This window comes from Herpailurus yagouaroundi, unplaced genomic scaffold (genome assembly GCF_014898765.1).
Source record: "Herpailurus yagouaroundi ecotype Mexico unplaced genomic scaffold, PumYag 195, whole genome shotgun sequence".
NCBI lineage: Eukaryota > Metazoa > Chordata > Mammalia > Carnivora > Felidae > Herpailurus > Herpailurus yagouaroundi.
In genome coordinates this window covers 14,612,041-14,636,780 of record NW_024412426.1, presented here as the reverse complement: position 1 = coordinate 14,636,780, position 24,740 = coordinate 14,612,041, and the positions used below count along the sequence as shown (strand labels likewise).

General features: G+C 35.6%; 2 protein-coding genes across 8 annotated transcripts in view; one reads left to right on the top strand and one right to left on the bottom strand.

Annotated features, from left to right (window-relative positions):
• RALGPS2 (Ral GEF with PH domain and SH3 binding motif 2) overlaps positions 1-24,740 on the top strand; it is a 170,686-nt gene that overhangs the window by 99,830 nt on the left and 46,116 nt on the right. The gene's annotated exons all lie outside the window — the stretch shown is intronic.
• Positions 19-23,352, bottom strand: ANGPTL1 (angiopoietin like 1). The gene is made up of 5 exons (XM_040446664.1): positions 22,607-23,352; positions 16,612-17,457; positions 4,238-4,431; positions 2,108-2,378; positions 19-705 (listed from the first exon to the last, which is right to left on the bottom strand). Exons 1-5 carry the CDS (start codon positions 22,614-22,616, stop codon positions 518-520), a joined length of 1,509 nt encoding a protein of 502 aa, XP_040302598.1. The 5' UTR covers positions 22,617-23,352; the 3' UTR covers positions 19-517.

Sequence of the window (24,740 nt, the reverse complement as noted above, 5' to 3'; positions counted from 1 at the left end):
TCATGTCAGAGGCACAAATTGAATTTGAAATAACTTTTATTCAATGCAAAATGTATTTTCTATTGGCAAAACTAGAGTTTTCTCTAATTTCCTGTCTATATTTTTATAAATAAAACGTATTACTTGGCTGAAATTTTAAAATTATTTTTTCTGTTGGAAGTTAGAGCAATCTCATAAAATTTTTAAATAAATTGTCTTGAACATGTATTCAATTTTGATTTAAAATAAAGCTAAGATTTGTTATATACTGTGGCAAATATTTACATTTTATAAAACAAACTTTGCCTATGTTTAGTCAATATAATTTTAAAAATAGGATTATGGGTACAAATAATCTTCTGCAGTATATTGAGGAAAGATGAAACTATAGTCATAAATCCCCTTTTTACAGTTATGGTAAGTTCATTTAAAACTGTGTAGCAATGAATTGTGCAAAACAATATACATGTGACATTTACATTTTTAGGAACTGAAAAGGGCAGAGCTCTCTGTCATTTAAGTTGGAGGCGATCTCTCTTCAGTCAATAGGCTTGATCATCATCTGAACTGCTCTCAAAGAGTACGACCCGCCTCGGTATTCAGCCCAAAATATGCCATCTTGGTATTTGCTTCTGTAATGGCCACCTCTGTACCACACTCCGTTTAGGTTAGAATGCGCACAGGCGTTGTACCACCATCCTCCTTTGTGAAAGTGGGCGCAGTTTCCTTTGAGGAAGAAAATACAGTATCAAAGTAAAAGTTTCTCCAAGCGTGGTACTCCATAAACCATGAAAAACTTACTCTACCTTTGGAATAATTTAATTTGAGTTTTTCTTACTGATTTCAGTTACCTTTGTCTTTAGAGTTTTGTTTCTTCATTCTTTTACTGTTGCTGAAGTATCAACTACTTGGAAGATCACTTGAATTGCCTTTTTGACCTTGCCCTTTGCTTGCTTACCATTGCTTTTTTAAATTAAATTAAATTTTAATTTAACAATGAATTAACCTTAATTGTAATTAATTGTAATTTCTGTGTAGCAGGGTAAATAAAACACAAACAGCATTTGTTTGTATGAGAGAAAGAGGAATAAAATGCAGAATTGGGAAGGAAAGGTATGGAGTTGCTAAAGTAGTAAGTTGGGGAAAATTGAATTCTCAAAAAAGCACAAAATAATGTAAATTAGAATAGCACTACCAGTGGCCAAATGTGTTTCTGTAAACATGGGATATACTTTGGTTATATCTTCCTTTTTCCCTCTTCTGCCATTGTAAACTTAGAGACCTTTATACTGCTTGCCAAGATACAGCTGAACAGAAAAACAGATTTTGCAGGGTGATGTCTCTTTATCAGGGCCACAAAACTGGGTTAAAAAGGCAGAAGTATATGAAAACTAATGTGAAGAGTTCTGTTTTCTGGATGGCCTAAATGATTCTTCCTAAACCAAATATTAACTTCTCTGAGTAAAGCTTTTTTGCTGTTGCAGTCCTAATGTTCCCCTTCACGTGAGTGCTAAGAAATGCCTTTACCAAGGCCACGTACCCAAATGGCTTGCTTCCTTTGCTCCCTTCAGGTCTTTATTCAGATGTTACCTTCTCAAAGTAACCTTACTTGACCACTCTGTATAAAATAGCACCCACCCCACCTCCTGCTGCTTATCACTCACTGTTCTCTCACTCCATTTTATTTTTCTTAGAGTATTTGTCACCACCTGACAAATAATTTTGTCTCCTAGAGAATAAGCTCTAGAAGGGCAGGAACTTTGTTCACTGCTGTATCCTTAGCATCTGTTAACAGTGCCTGGCATGTGGTAGGTGATTAGTTAGTAGTTATGAATTTTAGGCATTAGAGAATTTTATTTCCAAAGGAATGAGTGTTTTTTTCCTCACCACCCTCCCACCCCCAAGTTAGAATGACAGAACCTTATTTTTCACAGAGTTCATTCACACTTTGGGATTGCCTTATAGAAGAGATAACCAACCTTTCAGCAGCTTATATTCCCTGTGACTGACTCCAAAATTACTTTTCTGGAAAGATTTTTAGTAGTGTCTACTGTAATAGCAAGGTTCTGTGTAATACATAGAAGGTAGTGATTCTACAAAGAATACACTTCAGTTTTTTCTTACTCACCTGCATACATATCTTTATCTCTGTCCAGTGTGGTGAACTGTTTACCATTATGCCACATCATAGAGTCCCCTGCATTTCCCTGGTAAGTTCCCAGACGTAGTCTAAAGAATTCACTTTCAGGTTCCAGGCGAAAGCTGCTATATTCTGCATAGACTTTTTTATCACTCCAGTCTTCTAATTCGATCAACAACTTATAATTATCTTGATTGCTAAGCATATAGATATTTTCCAGTCCAAGCCAATATTCTCCATCAATGTTTCCAAACCCTTTCTGTTAATAAACAAACAGCATGAGTACAAACATAAGTGCAGGGATAGTAAACTTTTTTATAGATAAGTTTCAAACATTTGATAACATAAAAATATTTGCCATTTAAGCAGTAATGTGAATTTCCATTTTAATAGCTCACCTGACCTTTATAAACCCCACATAGTCATTTTTTTTTTGTTTTTCTTTCTCTTAGTTTGTCCATATTTATTTATACATCTAGCTTCAAACCTTAGGTATAAGGGCAAAACAGAATAAACATTATTCCTAGCTACTAAAAACATTAACTAGTGAACTAGCCAGATTCTTGAAAAGGATTCCTAATCTCTCTCGTACAAAGAGCCAGATTTTTTTCTAAAGGTATATATGTAACTGTCCCCTGCTATAGTCAGACAAAAAGGATATCTGACATTTTTATCACTCAATAAAAATGATAGTAGAGCAAATTGTCTTCTTTAGCTCTATTATAATTAAATATCAGGATAAAACAGTCATCTTCAAAGTTCCACCTTGGAAAAATTGTAGATTATTTTTAAAAAATCCATGAACTGTCCTATTTCAGTAAGCATTCACCATTGCAGGTGTGCAGCACGGCGTAAGTTTCGGCAAACCTGATCTTAACACTAAGTGTATTTTCAAGGAGGTTGTGTTGGGGATTTTCTCCCTGGTTACTTGTTTGGAAATTTACACAACTTTTGACATGGATATATTAATGTCTCATTTTTAGCTGCCAGTAAAATGCCACCTAAAAGTGAGTAATCACATGTTACTTCACAGTTTTGAATGAAGTATTAACCATCTAGAAAATATAATCGCACTCATCTGCCATCCTTAGACTGAAGGGTGTGTACTATACACTCCTAGCATGATAAACATCGAAATTATTGAGAAATAATTTTGGTCCCGTATGTCTGGGTGTACATTACTTCCCAACAGCGCCGTTGTCTGGTGTTAACCAATTTAAATTTTTTTTTTCAACGTTTATTTATTTTTGGGACAGAGAGAGACAGAGCATGAACAGGGGAGGGGCAGAGAGAGAGGGAGACACAAAATCGGAAACAGGCTCCAGGCTCTGAGCCATCAGCCCAGAGCCCGACGCGGGGCTCGAACTCACGGACCGCGAGATCGTGACCTGGCTGAAGTCGGACGCTTAACCGACTGCGCCACCCAGGCGCCCCTGGTGTTAACCAATTTAAAACATGGGGGGATGATTATCTGAGATAATTTAACCTAGAGAAAGAGTCATTTTTTTTGAGTTCTATAGTTTATATTAGTGCTTACATACAACTGCTGATGGGTACAAATGTGATCGTAAACAAAAAAGCAGTTGTCTTCTTAGGAAATGGAATTAGTGGTGGTGCCTGGGTGGCTCAGTCGGTTAAGCATCCGACTCTTGATTTCAGCTCAGGTCATGATCTCACCGTCATGGGATCAAGCAAGCCCCACAGTGGACTACGCTCTGCTCTGAGTGTGGAGCCTCCCTCTGTGCCTCCACTGTTTGCATTCTCTCTCTCTCTCTCTCTCTCCCTCTCTCTCTCAAAATAAATAAATAAACATTTTTTTAAAAAAAGAAAAAAGAAAATGGAATTAGCAGTAGTCTTTGCTAAGAATTAAATACATGTATAAATGATCCAGACTGAAAGGAGACATTTTAAAGTATATCTCTAGTTTCCTTTTTACCTTTTAATTTTGACTTTGAAACTAGAGATGAGAATTCTCTTTTTTTTTTTCCACAAAGGTAGATAGTAAAAAACATATGGATAGTTGTTTCTCAGCTGTGTATCTTATTTATTTCCTAGAATGACTACATTGTAAGAGTTGCTTTGCTCCACCTCTCTCCCAGGTCCGAATCACTGATTTACCTTATAATTTTCCCAGTTTCTGAAGAAGTTGACAGAGCCATCTGTTCTTTTCTGAATAACAGTCCAACCCCCTGGATCCAAACTGTTCTCACACCATAACTGTATTGGTCCATTGCTGTTTTCAGGTTTAATCATATAAATCCCACTGACTGAATGTCCAGCTTCTTTTGCATGCTGACAGTCTTTGAATGGTCCTATAATTAAAATATCATTGATTACCAGGAAACTTACTAGGAATAGAGCCTTATTAAAATAGTTTTAGTCTAGGGTCTTACCTTTATTCTTTCTTTACAATACAACTTTTTATCTATTGTATACACAATACCATAGAAGTTAAAGAAACTAAATAAAGGATTACCCCAGTCCCACTATCTGGAACATTAACTTGTTCCATTTTCCATTGTTCTTAGGAGTCTTTGTCCATATGCATACATTTTTATATTGTTGTAATTCTGACACACATAGAAAATTGAATTCTGTCTTTTAACAAAAAGACCGTTTCCTTGGGACCACAGTCTTCATTCTAGCACTTATAGTAGCTGTAATACACAATTTTTAACATTAGTATATCATTGTTTATTACTCTGTCATTGGATACTGAAGTTCCATCTGATTTTTGCTATTGTAAGGTGCACAAAGTGTCTTCTTATTGGCTTCATTTTTTTCAAATATTTACTTTAAAAATGCTGTGGGATTGATCTGCTAGATCAAGAGGGTGTGAACACTTTTATGGCTCTTCATTGTACCAGTTTACATTTTCCAAAATTTGATTTCACTTGAACACACTAGTCCCTTAAGGTACTTCGTGAAAACCACCTACCATGGTCAAATAAGTTTTATTATTGCTAAGTATTATATTACCCTTTTGGAAACTCACAGTGTACATGTACATATTAAAGACTAAGAGGCCCTGAAATAAATCAGAATTTCCCAAACTTACAGAATCTGTTAACTTTTTCCCTCATTCAGTAGTCCATATGAATGCATTTCAGGAATGTTGGCAAAATGCCTTTCTAAAGAATTGTTTCAATTTATATGACTAACAGTAATTTTCTTAGTCTACACAGTGACCCTGTGATCGTTTATAGATGTCCTATAGATGAAACAGTTAACTATAGATGAAACTAAAGTCCTGTATCTTAGAAGGTAATAAACCTTGGAATTAAACCCGTTTCTTTCTAACCCCAGGGCCCATGTTCTGAACTACTGGCTACATTTGCTTCCGTGTTATTTCATAGGGAGAGAAACGGATTCTCTCCCTGTTTTTTAATCCACTAGTAAGTTCTTCGTATCTTTTAAAATGACAGAACATTTTTGTGAAATACTTTGTAGTGTCTGACTCTTGAACTTGTGATTTCCACATTTTTTTGGATCTAAAGAAAGATTGCTTCTAAGTTTTACTGAACATTTCTTTAGTTGAACCATTCTCCAGTGTTTTGATCCTTTGTTGTTTTTTTTTTATAAGGATGTAAAAATATTAAGTGATTCAGAAATAAGAATTACCCCACAGATCTTTTAGAACAACAATAAAAAAGTATAGAAATTCCAGTCATCACATTTTATATTTTACTAGAAATATTTACATTTTGACATGTGCAATTTTTAGAAATTAAGTGAAAATAGAGTTTAGTCGAGTAAAGCTCATACACTATAATGAAAGTAGGATTGTTGAAATTTTAAGAAATGTGTTATCTATACTGTACCGGTGTATAAAGGGACCCTTTTGGGCTAACTGGGGAAGGAGTCATCTCATTAAATAAATAGTTATACGATTGCATCATTAGAAGAGGTTCTTAGAGACTGAACTCTTTCCTCTAGATTGCTCCTTGAGGATGGAGACTATTTTTGTTTTTCTTCTGACTTTACATTATCAGCGTTTTAATTATTAGTAGGCTATCGGTCATTTTTTTAAGTAAATAAATTAACTTGCCTTCACACTTTAAATACAAGGAAATTGAAAACCACACACAAAATCAATAGATGATATATTTCTCTAGCCCACATTTTTATGTTCTGTTGATATTTCTGTTTCAGACTTTTTGAAATTATGATACAATAACTATAAACACTATACATTACTAGTAAAAAAATTTGAGAACCTGGAAAGACTTAATGCTCCCTTTCTTGGGTTACATTTATTTTAGGTATTGGATTCTTTAATTCTTTTAAAAAATTTGATTCTTTTTTTTTTTTGTAGTTTTTATTTCTCTCCTGCAGTTTCTAGTCTTGCATTCATTATGAACATATCCTTTAAGCTGTAATATCTACTTTAAAAATTCTTGTCCCTTCTGTTCCTAGTTTGCTGAGAGTTTTTATCATAATGGATTTTGGGTTTTGTCAGGAGCTTTTTTTATCTACTGAGATAATAGGGTTTTTCTTTTGTTTGTTAGTAGGTGAATTCTGTGATTATTTTTTAATATTAAACCAACCACCTTATTGCTGGGATAGTCTTGACTTGGTCATATGTATTACTAGTTTTATGTATTGCTAGATTTCATTTGCTAAAATTGCGCTAAGAATTTCTGCTTTCGGGGGCACCTGGGTGGCTCAGTCAGTTGAATGTCCAACTCATGATTTAGTCTCAGGTCATGATCTCATAGTTTGAGATTAAGCCCTGTGTTGGGCTCTGTGTTGACAGCGTGGAGCCTGCTTGGGACTCTCCCTCTCTCTCTGCCTCTCTCTTTCTCTCAAAATAAATAAATTAAAAAAATAATAAAAAGGAATTTCTGCTTTTATATTCATGAGGATATTGATTAGTCTGTGAAAGCTCATAAATAGGTTCTTAAGGTAGGGAGGACTGTGAAAAAATAATGTTTTGAGCTTATTAGACTGGCCATAAATTTGATCACATTCCATTAAAATTCAGTGTGAATTGTTTTTATATTATCTACCTTATCATTTACTGAATTTAAGTTACAAAGTATTCAGAACTTTTAACACAGTGCTTTAGAGAGTAGTCATCATGAGTAACTTGTTAATTGCCTTCTTTTCTCCTTCATTGCAGACCTTGAAAAAAAAGCAGTTGCTCATGTAATACATATGTATCTTATTTAATTAATAAATTTAATATGGCTAATCAAAGGTGAATGTACAGTCATTTCTATTGTAGAAAATAATGTATTCCTGAAAAACTTCATGTTCTGTAAAATCTTACACTAAAAATAACAGCAAATATTAGCTGCTAACATACTTTGTATTCAGCTGTTGATGCTTGTGACACAAAACATTAAAATAGCTTGGAAAAAATCCCAATGAACCAATATGACCTCTTTGTTTTACTGATATTATTCTCCTTTTTTATCCGTCACATATGAGCTACTAAACATTTCAGAAGCATGCATTGTAGTCAAGTCAGAGAAGGGTAGAGAGGTTGTAATTCAGATAGGATGAAATCTATGGAATTTTATATGCAGGAGCAAAATTGAAGGAAAAGTGACTAATTTCCAGGTCCATTCTTAGATTATTTTGTGTAATGCATGATATTATATTCATTTGTTTACTCCTACAACTCCCCATGGGCCAAGACTGTATCTTTTAGTTGTGCATCCATAGTTCAAGCCCACCTAGGCACTCAAATATTTGTTGAGCTACATGATCCCTAGTAGCCACAGTGGTTTCCAGAATTTCCTCAGTTCTGCATTTTTTCCATATGTTTCTTTTCTGCATCTATGATAGGCTAGAAAGTTTAGGCTCAAGAGGTAAAGACGCAACCTTTGAGTTAAGTGGGAAGTGGGGGAAGTGGCAAGCAAAAAGGGAATTCCACTGCAACATGACAAATACTTTGACGGAGTTATGCAGGACAGTTGGGAATACTGGCCAACAAATAACTAACCCGGATTTGCAGAAAAGAGATCAAAGTCTACCTGTATCTAAGCTGAGTTTTGAAAATTGAGTCAGAGCTTGGGCTCGGAGTGTGGGGGTTAGGAGTCTGATCAAGGCTACCCATGAGTAACCTGAGCTGAGAACTGAAAACAGAAGAGAGCTTGAGGTTACAGAGGACTTACAAGTTTTGTATGCCTGAAATGTAAAGGGCCAAGGGTGATATTTAGAGCCCTTGAGGTAGACTGTCGAGTTGAAGTTGTCACTTCCACAATAGTCAAGGATATCTGAGGAACATTGCTCTTATCTTAAACTCTATTATAGTTAATGCACACATAAAATGGTCTTGTTGCAGTCCACATAAATATTCCCCCATTTCAGAAATTTGTCTATTCTATAAATGTCACCTTTGTATTGTTTATTTTATGAATGTCATCCTTGTAAATGTTTGCTCTGCACTCATTTGACTATAGTTTTGGCAATTACATTTTATATTTAAGTATATATTCAGAAGTTTGACTTTCACTAGGTTACTTGAATTGCTCTAAAATATTTAGAAACATCAAGGTGTTGAATGTTGACTGAATATTTGTAAAATACCATTTGTTTCTTTTCTGCGACTTAAAAGGCCCTTGGATATTTAAACAAATTGGAGAGTTGTGGGTTTTCTAAATCCAGCTTTGATTTGATAAGACTTCATTTTATGCAATATTAAAATTACCTTTAACTTTAATTTTCAACCCACTTTTTTGGTGATGGCCTTCATATTTACAGTTTAGATGCCTGTTAGATTTAGTTGATCAAAAAGCTTAGGAAAATTTAGTTGAAATCCTTTTCTAGAACGTGTCTAAAATTAGTAGTGTTCTAGCTACTTTTTTCTCCTTGGTAAAGATAGTTAATATTAGAATTTAGTATTTGTTTGTGTTTATTTTTTATAAATAAACCATTAACCTGTCTTAGCCCAGTATATATTGTTGGTCTTGGCAGAAATATTTTTTCATTATTACTTGTATGTGTTATTTACTTTCTGCTCTAGAGTTTGATTATAAGACAGTCTTCTATTAAGTGTTTTACTGCTTTCTCTTCCACAAAAGTCATTGCCTAATAGGAATTCTTAAATGACTAGAAGAAAAATAATAGCTTTATTTTTGAGAGGTCAAATTTAACTTGAAGGTTTGCATATGATCAGAAGTAAGTTTACTAACATATCTTTCAGGAATTTGTTCAGAATGGTTCACAAAGGGTATAGACTGGGAGTACCTTTCTTTTAAAATAGGAATTTTATTAACCTTTTTCTTGCATTGAGTAATCTTGAAAGAGTCTTCATCTTTCTTGACACAATTGGATTCTTCTCAAGGCAGGAAACTGGAGTTCTGTACATTGAATTTGAAGGACCAGTCTCTCTCTTCCTCAGTTTATTTGATGATTAAAGTTTGTATAGGGCTAACAAACTCCAGTTAATAGATCTGATTCATAGAAAGAAAAATATTGACCAGTCATGCCACATTATTTCCCAACACGTATTTTTCATTAAGAACCCATATTTTGAACAGAACAGTGGGTTAATTTTTTTTCATACTTTAAATATACCTTTGTTGGGAACCATCTTTAATATACCCATTTTTTTTTTCTGTAAAGAAACTAATTGCTTAAAAGGAAAAGCTTTCTTCCCTTTTTGAAGTTGTTGAATTTCTCATTTATTTTCATTGTCCTAATCCTGCTCTTTGTGACAAAAGAAACAGGACAAAAAGGTAATCACTTTAGAGCTTCAAATAATTGGTCATCAAGTAAAATCTTTTGAGAGGTAAACTTTTTAATTGGGTTGTGAGCTAAGTATAAGACAAATACATTCTATAGCATTTCCGAATGGGAAGTTTGGGGCAAATACTTTCTAAAGCAATAATAGATTCTGTCTTCTAAAAATATTAATTACTATGTTTATTAACCTGTAAGTTTAAAATAAAAGTTAGTGGGGCACCGGGTGGCTCAGTTGATTAAGCATCTGACTCTTGATTTCGGTTCAGGTCATGATTTCACAGTTCCTGAGATCAAGCCCCATGTCAGGCTCTGCACTAATTAATAGTGCGAAGCCTGCTTGGAATTCCCTCTCCCTCTCTCTCTCTGCCCCTCCCCTGCTCACATGTGTGCTTTCTCTCTCCCTTTCTTTTTCTCTCTCCTCCCTCAAAATAAATAAAAAGCATTTTTTTAAATCTTAAAAAAAAAAAAATAGGGGCTCCTGGGTGGCTCAGTCGGTTGAGCGTCCAACTTCAGCTCAGGTCATGATCTCACACTTTGTGAGTTCGAGCCCCATGTCGGGCTCTGTGCTGACAGCTTAGAGCCTGGAGCCTCCTTCGGATTCTGTCTCTCCTCCCCTCTGCCCCTCCCCCGCTTGTGCTCGGTCTCTCTCTATCAAACATAAACAAATGTAAAAAGAAAAAAAATTTTTTTTGAATCTTAAAAAATAAAATGGAATTAAAAAATAAAATGCATTTAGCAATCTGAGCTTTTATTTTTGAATTATAAGTTGTTTCTCATAACTGGTAAAAAAGAATCCTATTCCAATAGCCCCTTTGTCTAAACAGGTTCCTTTAGTTTTTTTTTTTTCAGAGTGTTAATCTAAGTATTCCACTGAAAGCAATTGCATCTTTAAAATACACCAATAAGAAGCATTATAAGTAATTAAAAGTTTTATCCACTAAAAAGCGTATTGTTAGTTTCTAATGCCTGCTTTTTATGTTTAACTTTTTAAGCTTACCTTTTATGTTCCCATACATGGCAAAGCAAGGCACATGTAGGGGAGGGCGCAGATAAATGGAGTAATTAATGATGGTCAGACCATACATACACCAAGTGTTTTCATATGCATCACCTCACAAATTGCCATAACAATGTTTCTTACAAAAGAGGCAACAAAAAAGCCTTGCCAGAATCCCAAGTTTCCTGATAGCTATGCTCTAATACGCTGTGAAGGAACTTTCTCAAATCCATTTGCTTACAAGGAATAAACCTATTTTTATAAATACACCATTTGTAAAAGAGCAATGTTTTCTTTTATAAAAGACTAACCCAAAATGCCGTCAGTGAATAACATTAACGGTTAAGAATTTTATTGATAGCAGTTTGCCAGGTGTGCAGTTATATTCCCAAACATTTTGTTTTAACGGTAGAGGGAAGGTGATGTTTCTGGAGATAATTAATTTTAATCTAACAGAGTTATTGCATTATTTGTGTTGATTTCATAGTAAGTTTGTTCTTTGGAGGTACATTTTTCTTATACCCTAAAATATAAAATTGTCATTAAAACACCTTTTTAGAAGAATGGTGGTAAGATACACACAACGAAGTTTACCAACTCATCATTTTAAATGTACGGTTCATACCTTCTCTTTACTGTGCAGCCAGTCTCCAGAACTCTTTTCATCTGGCAGAACTGAAACCCTTTATCCATCAAACAGACTTTCCTATTCTTCCAGCCACCATTCTGCCTTCTGTCTCTGCACATTTGACTACTGTAGGCACCTCATATTAGTGCAGTCATACAGTATTTGACTTTTTGTGACTGGCTGAAACAAGTTTAATGCATATGCATTATACATTTAGAGACTTTAGAATTCTAGACTATGTACCTACATGTAGTGTACGGTTATTAAGAACATCCTGTTGCCAGAAGTATATGTAAGTACAGAAGAACCATCCATCTTTGCCCTTTTTGTCCAAGTACCGAAAAAGCTCAAACATATTTTCCAGTCTGATAAGAATACTGTGAACAAAGATTTTAGTACCTTATATATAAAGAAAATAGCAAGTCTGTTTATTGTTGCTCAGAGTAATTTATATTTTATAGGAATCATAGACTATTAGAACTAGAAAGGGATGTTAAAATTGTCAGGTCCAACAAGCACTCTCATTGTACAAGTGAGAGAACAGGACAGTCAGGCAAAGTGACTTACCCAAGGTCAATAACAAAGATAACAGGCTTTCTTAACTCTGTGTGCTTTCCCTTATATGTTCATTAGTGTTCCAATGAACATTCTTACGGTGTAGCTAATTATTCCTTGGATATCAAAGACCAACATTTATAGAATGAAATAAGTAAAAAGTTAATGTTTACTTATAATAACAAATAGTGAATAGCAGAAAAAATGATGTGTGCCCTTAATTTTACATTAGGGATTAGTTTATTAAGGATATAAACACCATTGTTTTATTAAAGCAGAGGTCTTTTAAATGGGACTTTTGATATGCTAAATCCCTAACATGGGACTTAATTCTGAAATAAAAGATTTTTCTTACACTACAGCTCAGTGTATAATAAAATCTAGAAGTGATACAGCTCATTTTGTGTAAGCATTTTTTAATGTATCAGTGTATGAATATATGAATAATAATTTCTTCTAGAACTGATACCATCCAGTTAAGATTCAGCACTCACAGAAAATACTCCATAGTGTTCATCTCCGTACCTACGTGGCTATACCTTCCATCAGTTAAAAAAAAATTCTACACACTTCAGTTATATTTATTTATATGTGATAATGTATAAACTATTATGCTGATAAATTGCGAACATTAAAAGCTTACCTAAAACATACACTTTTTAAAAGAATATCAAAAATAAATACGTATTTTTTTTTCTTTCTATACCCAGTGGATCATTTTGTACACATCTTTGCTTTGGAAATCACAGGGTGTGGGGATATTAGTAATGATCGTCATTTACCTAACATAATGGTGTTCTAGCCTGTTGTTACTGAGTGTTAAAACAATATAAACTGAATGACCTGATATCTATATTCTTAACAGGCTGTTAGTTAATACAGCGTTAGTTAATACATTGTTAGTGCAATGTATCAAAAGTACTTTCATGAAGGTCTTTGGAATGAAAACTTTAAGAAGCTCTGTAAAAATGTAGTAACAAGTTAGCCAACATTTATTTAGCATCTGCAAGTGAGAGACAATATCCATCTACTAGGAAGGAGCTTATATTATAGTTAGAAGACATTTTATTTAGATGTGTATATAAGTACTATATGTACCTGTAAAGATAACTGATAATTCAAGAGGGAGTATAAGGAATGTTGTATATACTTTATGTCACAGAGAAAAGAAACATTTGTGGAAAGAAGCAATCACTTTAAGCCTGAGGAAGTCAGCAAGGACTTTAAGGAGGAGTTGCTATTTTATTTTATTTTATTTTATTTTATTTTATTTTATTTTGGTCTGAGCCTTATAATTTGATAGGCAGAAAGCATGGAAAATATTTCAAAGACAATGAGTTGATTCATTTTATTGAAACAGATGGTTTTTATGAAGGAACTTAATAGAAGGAAAGCTAAAGAAGTAAGATTGTTTTGAGGAGGAAATTGTTCTTACCCAGGCTAAGCAAAATGCACATTTTCTGTGTGTCATATGGAACTGCTGAGCAGAAGTGTGATGTGATCAAAGTGGTAGTTTCAGAAGATCTGTTGGCAATATAGAATATATTTTGATGGAGAGACAAAATGGAGTTAGGCTAATTGACAAGCTATTACACCATTTCTAGTAAGAGTTAACATTTTGACTGCCAGGCACTGTTCTAAGTACTCCTCAAATGTTAAATTCTATGAGGTAAGTACATTTATTATCCCCCATTTTACAGATGAGGAAACCGAGGCACAGAGCAGTTTCGCCCCACCTTCACCCCACACCTTGAGGTTACACGGCTGATAACCCAGAAGTCTATCCTCTAGCTGCTGCCATAGATAATTGGGAGCTAAGTTAGAGTTCTGGCTCTGAATAGAAATGAGGGACAAGTCCACGAACGATGGAAAAGCAGCAGGAGTAGAACTGAGCTGACTGGGTATGTGGGGCAGGAGGCAAGTGTCAGAGATGGGCCAAACAAATTCAGAAATAGGGAGTGATGGAAATCAAAACAGAGAAATCAAAATCAAATGACCCACCAATCTTACTAATGGGAATTTATCCTAAGGGTATAATCATAGAGAAAGAAAAAGAACAAAATTATTTTTTAAAGCTGCAAGAATACTGATTACCATGTTTAACAGGAAGGGCAAATAAGAAAGACCTAAAGGCTATTACCAAAGTCTTGGTTAACTTTTGTTTATTTCTGTTTGCTTTTTGTCTGTAATGTTTGTTTATTTTTTGGAGAGAGCACAAGCGGGGAAGGGGCAGAGAGCAGGGGACAGAGGATCCAAAGTAGGTTCTGTGCTGTCAGCAGAGAGCCTGATGAGGGACTTGAAACCTGAGCCAAAGTCAGACGCATAACTGACTGAGCCGCCCAGGCGCCCCTGTTTATTTCTATTGGCTATCTAGCGAAACTTTCTTAAAAGCTTGTTAGTATTTTCTAGATTTTCTTCCGTAAATATGTATTACTTCTGTAATAAGTTACTTATTTTAAAAGGAAAATGCTAGCTTGGGGAAAAGATTTTTTAAGCTTTAGTCATTCACTCATTCATTTATTCCTCAAATATCTATGATAGTGCTTAAAATATGCTGAGCACAATGTGCCAAGACTTGATCCTACCTAGATGTTCGATTTCTTACTGTTGAATACTGAGAGTTCTCTTTTTTTTTTAATGTTTGTTTATTTTTTTAGAGAGACAGTGAGAGTGGGGGAGGGGCAGAGAGAGAGACAGACACACAGAATCTGAAGCAGGTTCCAGGCTCTGAGCTGTCAGCACAGAGCCAGACACGGGGCTCAAACTCATGAACCATGAGATCATGACCTGAGCCAAAGTCGGATGCTTAACCCACTGAGCCACCCAGGTGCTCTTTTTTTTTTTTTTTTTTTTAAAGTAGGCTTCATACGCTGCATGGAGCCCAACACAGGGCTCTAACTCACCACCCTGAGATCGAGAGTCAGTGGCTTAACCAGCTGAGCCAGCCAGGCATCCCCCAGCTAGATGTTTGAGACAGTAAAATGAAAAGACAGTTCACTTTCTTCCAGAAGCATTCAGTCTACCAGGAGACCAACATGCAAACAACTCTAGTGTAATGTGATAACAGAAAACATGTTCAAGGCAAAGTCAGCAGTTTGGGGAAAGAGCCATTTAGATGTTTGTTGGAATCTGGGAATGTGTAATATTTAAGGTATTATTTTACTTAAGCCTTAAAATCTGCCAGGTCAAGAGAGAAACTGGGAGAAGGCATTTCAGGAGAGGAAGCAGCACCATGTGAGGTGATGGTAGAACATCCAGATGCAAACACTGAACATTGGTTAGAATTTGGAGGGAGAGCCCCAGGCAGGAGTCGTCTGAGCAGTGGTGATACTTGGCGGCCTTGAAGGTGTGTGAAACCTGCAAAACAGAGTATCTTGAGGAAAACTTTTTTAAATATAGAGAAGGAAGGAGATGCCAATGAAGAATTTAGAGAAGTGGGAAGAGTTGGAATATTCTGAAGTGGAGCCCCAAGAAAGCAGTGGGGGCCACTGCTGCAGAGACATACTTTATGACATACGCGTTCCAGTCTTTGTTCTCTGTGTTGTTGTTTAAAATCACTCCATAGTCTACGTACATTTTTAGGTACTGCCTTTTCAGTAAGTGAATGAACTATTTATTTAATCTTTTTACTTTGGGGCATTTGGACTTTTCTTTCCACTCTAAGGAAACAAATCAACTTCTAAAGAATTCAAGAGAATGCCTTATGGCAAAATGGTTGCAGGGGTAAAATAAACGTAAAATATTCAGAAAATTAGCAGCGAGCTTACTAAACTGAAATAAAGATGAATTATTTATCTTTGTATTCTGGCCACTTAGATCGGTGACCAATACTGAAGGGAAAGAGGAAGGGAGGGAGGGAGGGAGGGAGGGAAGAGGAATGGAAGAAGGAACAAAATTAAGAAATAGAGGTAGGGATAGTGGGATCAATTTTAGGTTTTGTTTTGTTTAACCATAGTGAAAATGTAATTATACGTATGTGGGTATAAGATACAAATTGTAGTTTGTTTAGCCCTGGAAAGTAGAAGGGATACCTTTTCCTCTTAACACTGAGGGCAAGAAGGCATGGGTGTTGTGTAGATGTTTCCAAAATAGGGAAGAAACAAGGAACCTAGGGCCTGAGTAGACTTCATCTCAGTGCAGGAGTAGGTGACACATTTCTGAGAGCAGAGGTAAGGAGGCGGTGTAATTAGAGGCTTAAGGAGAGTGAAAGCAAATTTTTAAGTGTTCCTTTTGGAGAGGAGGAAAATGGGGAGAGCAGCAAGAGGTAAAGAGAAGGATTGCTGAGCAGCTAGATGATCTAGCTGGAGGCCGATGGGGGGGTGTAGAGGTTAGAAGTGGATTATGGACTCATTCCTGTCTTAATGCTGGTAACTTAGATTGTGAGAATTTGGATGGAAGACAATACTTTGCTCACAGAATACTCTGTTTTTAGAAACTCTTAGACTCAGACCTGAGAGATGTATTTAAGTTCAATTCTTGATTAATAGAAAACAAAAATGTTCGTGTATAATTACGTCACCAAAACAAAGAGTAAGCCATTTATTGTGTGCATTGTTTCATAAACCGTAAAACATATTAACCTCATGCTTCTATTTTTAACGGTAAGAGGTAACTCACCTTCATTGATGAACGTTACTGGTGGTATCTTGAGAGGACTTTTGGTGGAAGAAGTCCCCAGATCAGGTGGTGGCATTAAATCCCTGGGATAACCTGGATCCCTCTGTATCTCATTACCCCCCAGCAGTCCAGGAGTATACGGATGACTGTTAGGAATATGTTGTGGCACCACCTGGACAAGAGGAGGAGACACATGGGGGTCTTGTCGGGAAAATATCTTCAAGCACTGTTCTTCCAGCAAAGTGATCATCACAGACTGGTTATTAACGAGATCAGTCAAGGAAGCATATTTCACCTCTAGTTCCCTGTACCTTGTTGCCATCTTCAACATTTCTGTAGTGACATTGAGGATTTTATTTTCCAACTGGGAAAGTTCAAGTGAATTATCCCTCTTACGGATAATCTCGTGTAATAGCTGCATATAGAGTTGAGTAACACGGGAGTTCATGTTCCGGCTTTCTTTTCTCAGCAGCTTTACCTCATTTACAATGTTTCCATCTACATCCACCACCAGCTGCAGGACATCTATCTCCCGCTTCTGCCTGGAGAGCACATCCTTCAGGTTTTCAAGGTCCATCCTGGTGATCATGTCTTTAATAGTACTTGCATCTTGCCCTTTGGTATTGACACAAATTGGCCCTGTAATTTTTTGTTCAGGCACCAGGAATGTGTATGAACATTTCTTTGCTTCCTCTTTACCATCTGTGGCACGAGGGTATCTCCTCTGGGTTATTTTTTTTATTTTGAACTGTCCTCCTCTGCAATGTCCAATGCCCATTAGTAGGAAGAATAACACACTTAGGGTCCAAATAAAAGCCTTCATTTTGAAATGAGGTTGTATAAAGTCTTTGTAAAAAAACAAACCAGTGAAGGAAAAAAAAGTAAAAAGAATTAATATTAACCTACTTTTAAAGTCAGTAACGTAAAAAAAAAAAAATGGAAAAAAACGAGTATCTATTGGTGTTATTAATTGGGCCAGAATTAATTTTATTAATTTGTTAAATCCAACACCACGATGCCTTTGCATTTGTTTAGGTTTCAGAGAATAACTCTCCCAACTATCACCTCACTGTAATACTTTTTCTTCCCCAGCTCAGTGCACACATTTTGGTGAGTGCCCACTGTTTGCAATGGCATACTATTAGTGTTCTTGGGTGCTTTGAGACCCTAATAAGACACTTTTCTTACCCTTGAAAAGCTTACTCTATTGTCTTAAGACTCTGAAAATGATACACAATGTGTATAAGGCATTAATTAAAATATTCTTCCCTAACTAGTATTAAAGCTAATAGCAAGTGACTTTACTAGTCATTATTTTATATGTATATTCGGTTTTAGTTAAATTGGCCCTCTCTAATAAGTATCTTTTTTATCTATCAAAGAAACATTTTGAGGCAAATCTCAAACCAGAAAGTTTTGGCATCATATTTTTAGTTTTTGTAGCATGTCCTTTTAGGATTCGAGACAAGTTGAAGAATGAGGGAATGTTTACAGTCATTATTGTAGGCAATTATGTTTTCTAAACCATAATCATATATATGTTCTAAGTTTACGTATGATTTAGCAGGTTCATTCTTCTAACAGGTTCTACTGAACTGTATTTTAGTAAAATTTCAATAATTTTCTTTAACCATTACCAAGGAAAGAAACTCTGTATTTGAATATGATTGTTAGAGTTGGAAAGTGCCTTAGAGACCGTCTCATTCAAGAACCTCTTTGCACCTGGGACGCCTGGGTGGCTCAGTCGGTTGAGTGTCCGGCTTCAGCTCAGGGCATGGTCTTGCAGTCCGTGAGTTCAAGCCCCCCATCAGGCTCTGTGCTGGCAGCTCAGAGCCTGGAGCCTGCCTCTCTCTCTCTCTCTCTCTCTCTCTCTCTCTCTCTGCCCTTCCCCCGCTCACATGTGCTCTCCCTCTTTCTCTCAAAAATAAATAAACATTAAAGAATAAAAAAGAACCTCTTTGCACCCATGTGCATGTTGAAGGCCCAGACCACACAAATAGATAGTATTAGAACCCAGTCAAGCATTCAGGTTCCCCGGCTCCTCAGTCAGTGTTTATAGCAGTGGCACGTATTGCTGACATGTGTGCTTGAAATGTTTCAATTTTGCTGTGACAGAGAAATTCTTGTCCCTTATAATGCAATTTCTGTAGAAACACTAGAGGAAACATTAGAACTCGCTCTATGAACCAAAGCTGCTTCTTTCTCACGAGTTCCCTCCCTAAGGAGTGGTAGCAGTAGAACGGGTAGGACGTGCCACGCTGTCGGGTGCGTCAGCAGGCTGAGCGGCACATGGCCCACCTTCCCTCTGTCACAAGCTCGATTCCTGCTTGCTGGTTTTGAAGGACACCAGTGGATACGCTAAGAACTCTAGTGTACCACTTCCCACCCTACTTCTTGTGTTTTGATTTGAGAAGTCAGGTCCCAAGTGTTTATGCCTACGATTAATACAATGCAGTAATAACAGTCATTCATACTTACGGGGCGCTTGGCATTATTTTAAGCCCCTTTACATGCGTTAAGTCCATTACTTGTAACTACAACCCTCTGAGGTAGACTGTCACAGTCCTCATTCTCAGCAAAAGACTAGCATCTGGAAATTAAGTACCTTACCCGGAGTCACACAGCTTCTAAGAGATGGCACCAGAGTTTGAATGTAGGCAGAGACTCCACAGAGTTCATTGCAACATATTCTATTCTATTTTCCATCCCCAATACCGTAACAGTTCCTCACATTTATGTAGTGCTTAATACATGTTAACAATATATTTGCATTCACAACACTGTGAAATAAATGTATACCATTTTACACAGAGATAAAGTACCAGAGAAGCCAACACTGGCATTCAAATGTGATTCTGATCTTCTCCTAACTTTGCTAGACCTGTGTTTTTTATCCTAGTCATGGTGTAACTACAGAGGAGCCTTAACTTTGTGTCTCTCGTTTTTCAGTCTTTTCCTGGTGTGTATCTCTTTACATTGACCCATTGCTTATTTATGAAAAGGTATTTCTATCCCAAGCTTTTCTGCTGTCATTCCTTTTCCTCTGTATGTGTTGTATTAGTTGATATATATCTAACTTGTAAGTATGAACCCTCCCCCAAAATAAAGGTTATTATTAAAATCAGTGAAATAAGGACTCTTTGACTTGCAGTTACGAAGATGACCACTACTTTTTAAAACCATGTCTCCTTTGGTGTTTTGAAGGTGGAGTGAGAATGAAAATAAGCAAAGGGTGGAGTGTGGAGTATTTTTCTGTTACTAACGTAAGATAGGAGGAGTGAGCATAATAGTATTCCTTATTTATATCAGAGGCCTTCTCTTGCTAAGTGATCATCAAAAGCACACTTGGGTGAATACTTTTAGTTTTTTGTTTGTATATTTTGCCTCGGACAGGAGTAGAAAATTTAGACCTTAAACATCATCTGTCTATTTTATAAGAAAAGGACTGCTATTGTACTAGAGTTCCTTATGCCAAAAACCAATAAAAGATTTCTTGCTATATTTGCAGATTCATGGAATTTAGATGTGGTTTATTTTAAAAACTGAGGACAGTAAAGTAGAAGCCGTCAGCCTCCTGGTTCAAATGTATAGTATTTCTCCTGCATAGTTAACTTAGCTAGTCCTCAACTTCACTCATTTCACTTTAATAATAGAATGGAAACTCTTAGATCATAAAATTATTTAAGTAATCTATGACATAAGCTACCAAAACAAGGGAAATTCAGAACCTATCATGAAACTTCCAAACAAGTAGAATTTCATAAACAGTATTCTGATTTGAACAGCTTGTGTTTCCTACCAGACACAGATTTGTATAGAACAACTAAGAACATGTAATCCAAGACTGTTATTGTGACTTTACATCAGTGTTGTCATGAAAGAACAAAAACGTGAAAAGTTGAAATAGCAGTATGTTCTGCCTTAGCTCTTTGTGGGCTCCTATACGATTAGGTCGTAAGATAAATCCTTGTGTACCATGAGAGAATCTGACCTAAGTAAGTATTTAAAGGAGGCAATTAAAGGTTTCTTTTAAGCAAATATAATTCCCTTACCCATATTATAAAAGTAATGACTTAGTTGTCACATAAAGAAGAATAAGGAGCCACATTTCTTAAGTAGACTAGCTACGTCATGAGTAAAGAACTGGTTTTAAAAATACATTTACTACTACATTTTCTGAAAACTTCAGTATTTCCCCACCACGTTCAGTTTTAAAAGTGAAAGATCTATAAATCTGTGTTACCTCATAAAACCTTTCTGTATATATTAAAATTTTCCTAGGTCCCAAGAGAATGTTATAAATTAGTTACAGTATACTTAAGTTTAAATCTGTGCCTTTGCTTGGTTGTTTTTAGGAAAAAAAGAAAAAAAGTCTTCCATGCCTTGGGTTAATTTTATTAGTACTGTTTCTCTTCATAGTTGCTACATTTGCCAGCTAGTAGAGAGAAGAAATAAAAATCAGGATTTACTTCCTTTCAGATGGTAAATGCATAGAGGCATTTAACTGGTTATCTCACGCACCGAAAATAGCATGAGGCAATGAACCTAAATTTATGAAGCACTGAAGATACCTTAGGTACTTCTAGATTGTGAATTATATTCTGGGAAAAGACTTGAGAACAATCTCATCCCCTGGAGACATCTAAGAAAGGGATAGTTATCTGTGTGTTTGGGGTTTCAGATTAAATGCTTGCCTAAGGACTCAGTAAGAAATGAGGTTGAATGAGGTCCTGCACTTTTCATAGCAAAAAAAACCAACAACAACAGAAAGAGAGATGAGAGTATTTCAGATGCAGTATTGCATGGACGTGTTATCAGTTTCTTGTAAAATATGTTTAACAGAGATCCTCCCAGGATTTAGAGTTTGAATCTTTAAGGAAAAGACATGTAAGTAAAGTTGAAGAAATCTTAGCTTTACAATTATTTGCTTGTTGAAGATTCTTACCATTTAATGCCTTTAGTTTTTTAAAAGAACAGAAAATCCCCAAATCATAAAAAAACTTGTGTCTTTGATGTTAAAGCTAACTATTGGTAACTAGTAATTTTATTTTTAACAGTTCTTTCTCATAATACAATTAAACAAAGCCCTCAGGTAGAATATTGAAAGAAACCTCATATGTATGGTTACCAAAATTATGTCTATCTAAAAGTATTATATATTTTTGGTCTTTTAATCATGTATTTAAGTAATTGGTTCTTCTGGGTTCTTATTTTCTACTGTTACTGCTGACTACTTAATACTTCTGTCACGTTTTATTTTTTTCCTTAATCCTAATCTATGAAGTTTTAGGTTTTTTTGTGTGTCAATAACTTTGCTTTTTTAAGTAATTCTAGTTATAGCAGTTTTAGTGTGTGTGACCCAAGTTAAATTCCTGTTGCATGTAAACCTGGAAAGTTAGTTACAATTTTGAGTTTTTGCAAGAGATACCATAGACTTACCTATAATCTTTACAAAATTTCTGCTTCATATTGGGTTATGCTATAACTGGGGAATTGTTCTAAATCCTTTAAGTTAATTTTGTATGTTCTTAGCTGTGTTTTGTAGCTATACTTTAAGATCTCTAACAGTATGCATAAACTTACACACTATAACTGCAGGAAGAGAGACTCATGTTTACAGCTGTTTTCTTTTGTTTGTATCCCTTTGTTTTTACTCACTGTGTTATCAGCCTTATACATTTAATCTGTTACTTGTTAAAATTTCTTTCTAGTGTCACTAAAGTACTTGTTCTCTGAAACCAAGCACGTATCTACCGATGTGTAAGCATATACACCAAATGTTATTAAAGTGAACCTCATATAATGCATCAATCACCACAGAGTATGTACATAAGGACCAGTTTTTACATAAAGGTGCAAAAGAAAACCTTTTTCAGCTAAGATAAATTGTAGTGTATTTATAAATTCTTTGTTTAATAAAAGATTTTGAAATTTCTACAAATATAAAATTTTGACATACAGAATTTTTAAATAAAAACAAGAAATATTAAAATACCTTTATGCATCTGTTGATAAAGCAGACCCAGAAACTTGCTGCTCTTATTCTCGCTTTTAAAAATCAGTGTAGAAGTTTGTTCATCTGTGACTTTAATGGCAATTGCATTTTTGTTTTGGACCGTTGAATCCAAGCTGTAATAACGAGCTTCTTTTTCTTCTTACAACACTCATCAATTGAATTTGACAAGCCACCTATGTAATTTTAAGTAGTATAGTGGAAGTTCTGGTCTGTGGGCTGTCGTTAATCCGGCAGAGAAAGCATTGTGGCTTTGCTCTGTCTGCCACATGGAGAAATGCAGTAACCAGCTGCAGCTGACCCAGATTGTATATACAGTACCCTTGAATAGTGATTCCCTCTCTTTCTCAGTAAACTCAAGTTCAGCCCACATATTACGTCACCAAAAAATTGCTGGAGACTAGGGGGGGAAAGTCTCCTCCTTAGGATTTCCTCTCTGTAGCCTTAAATAGGGGTGGGGGTAGTGGGATCAGCAGGAGGTTGAATAGCTCCGAACAAGGAGAGACTGTGTGCAGGTTGAAGGAAGGGCACCATCTGGAAACAAACTATCATAGTTCAGCGGGCAATTATAAAACAAACATTTTAGTCTGCTGGCCAGAGATCTTTTAACTCGAATACTGAAAAAATAGTACTCAGCTTCTCAGAAATAGTAGCAGGCTGATAAGTTTGTTTTTTGTTACAAAGAACGAGCATTAGACCTTGTCAGGAGGCAGCCACCTAAATAATGTAATACTCTCTATAACCTAGCAGGATTTTTAAACATTTTACTAAGTTGTCATTTCAGAAGATTTTAAACTTATAAGAAACTTGATGTTGTTTTGATGTACCTCACTGTGTAATGTCACTTAAGATAAAACTGCTCATACACATAATTACTAAAAATAAGTGGAAATCTATATATAAAATTAAGAAATTTAATACTTTTAAAGATTCTGATTTTCTATAATGTCATAGCCTCCTATTCTAACAACATGACCCTTCTTGTCTGAATAAGGTTATTCTTAGTAGTTGATGTTTTGAGATTTAAAAGCAAACATAACCCTGGCCAGAGTGAGGGAAAAAAGAGAGTTCTGACTCCCCACAGGCTATGTGAATTTAGACAAGTCAAGAGAGAGAATTAGTAACTGTTCAGTACTCACTGTGCTATTATATTTCATTAAACCAAGAAATGTTAAGTAACTCAATAGCTAATGAAACAAAAATTCAGGCATCTTAACTGATTTGGCTTAGTACTTCACTATTAAGTAGTAGAACTGGGATTTGAATCTAATTCCAAAGCATTATGCCACACTGTCTCTCCTTGGATTCTGTAATTGCTGATTGCTGCTTCTAGATAAAATCTGGAGGGCTTCTGGTTTCCATATTACCATGTGCTTTTCCTTCCGTGTTGCCTTAGCTTGAGCTATTTTTTCTTTCCTGATAGATTCTACCATCATCTCTTTGTCGATCCACACTCTTTAAGTCAGCCTAGTTTCAAAATAAATAAAGTCAACCTAGTTTCTACCTCTTTCACAGAATTGTTTCTTTAAATTCCGTCATGTACCTATGTCTATCGGGGGTTGCAAACTCAAGGGTCTACAAAGACATGCTCACAAGAATGAAGCAAGTCATGTAAGTAAATGAAGTAAACCAAAAGTCAGATAACAAAGGAAATGAGGGCTAGGACAAACTGGCATCCTTAAGGTTAATACAGTGGGGTCTGCACCCTTCCCAGCTGTACCTCACTGTTGCCACATCTCCCCATTTTTAGGAATAGATGGACTCCCAGCTTCTAACCTCTGGTTTGTGTTACATAATACATTACTTGATCATTTAGCGATCCTGTTGTATTCACTAATAGCTTAATCTGGGGAAAATATCAGATAGTAAATTTCTCCTGAGCCTTTTTACTTGAGTTGTTTTGAACTTTCTAACTTTAAGTAATATCACTAACCAAAGTAGGAAATGGGATTGTCAGGTGTGGCCGGACAAATAATAATTAATTCGGCATGTTTAAATTGAAAATGAAAGTTAGGAGTTCAGTTCTAAAGAGAGACTTGGAAAGTCATCAGCAAAAGGTGATGGCTGAGGCTACAGAAGTAAAATAATCCAGAAAAGTACATGCAGAGTGAGAAGA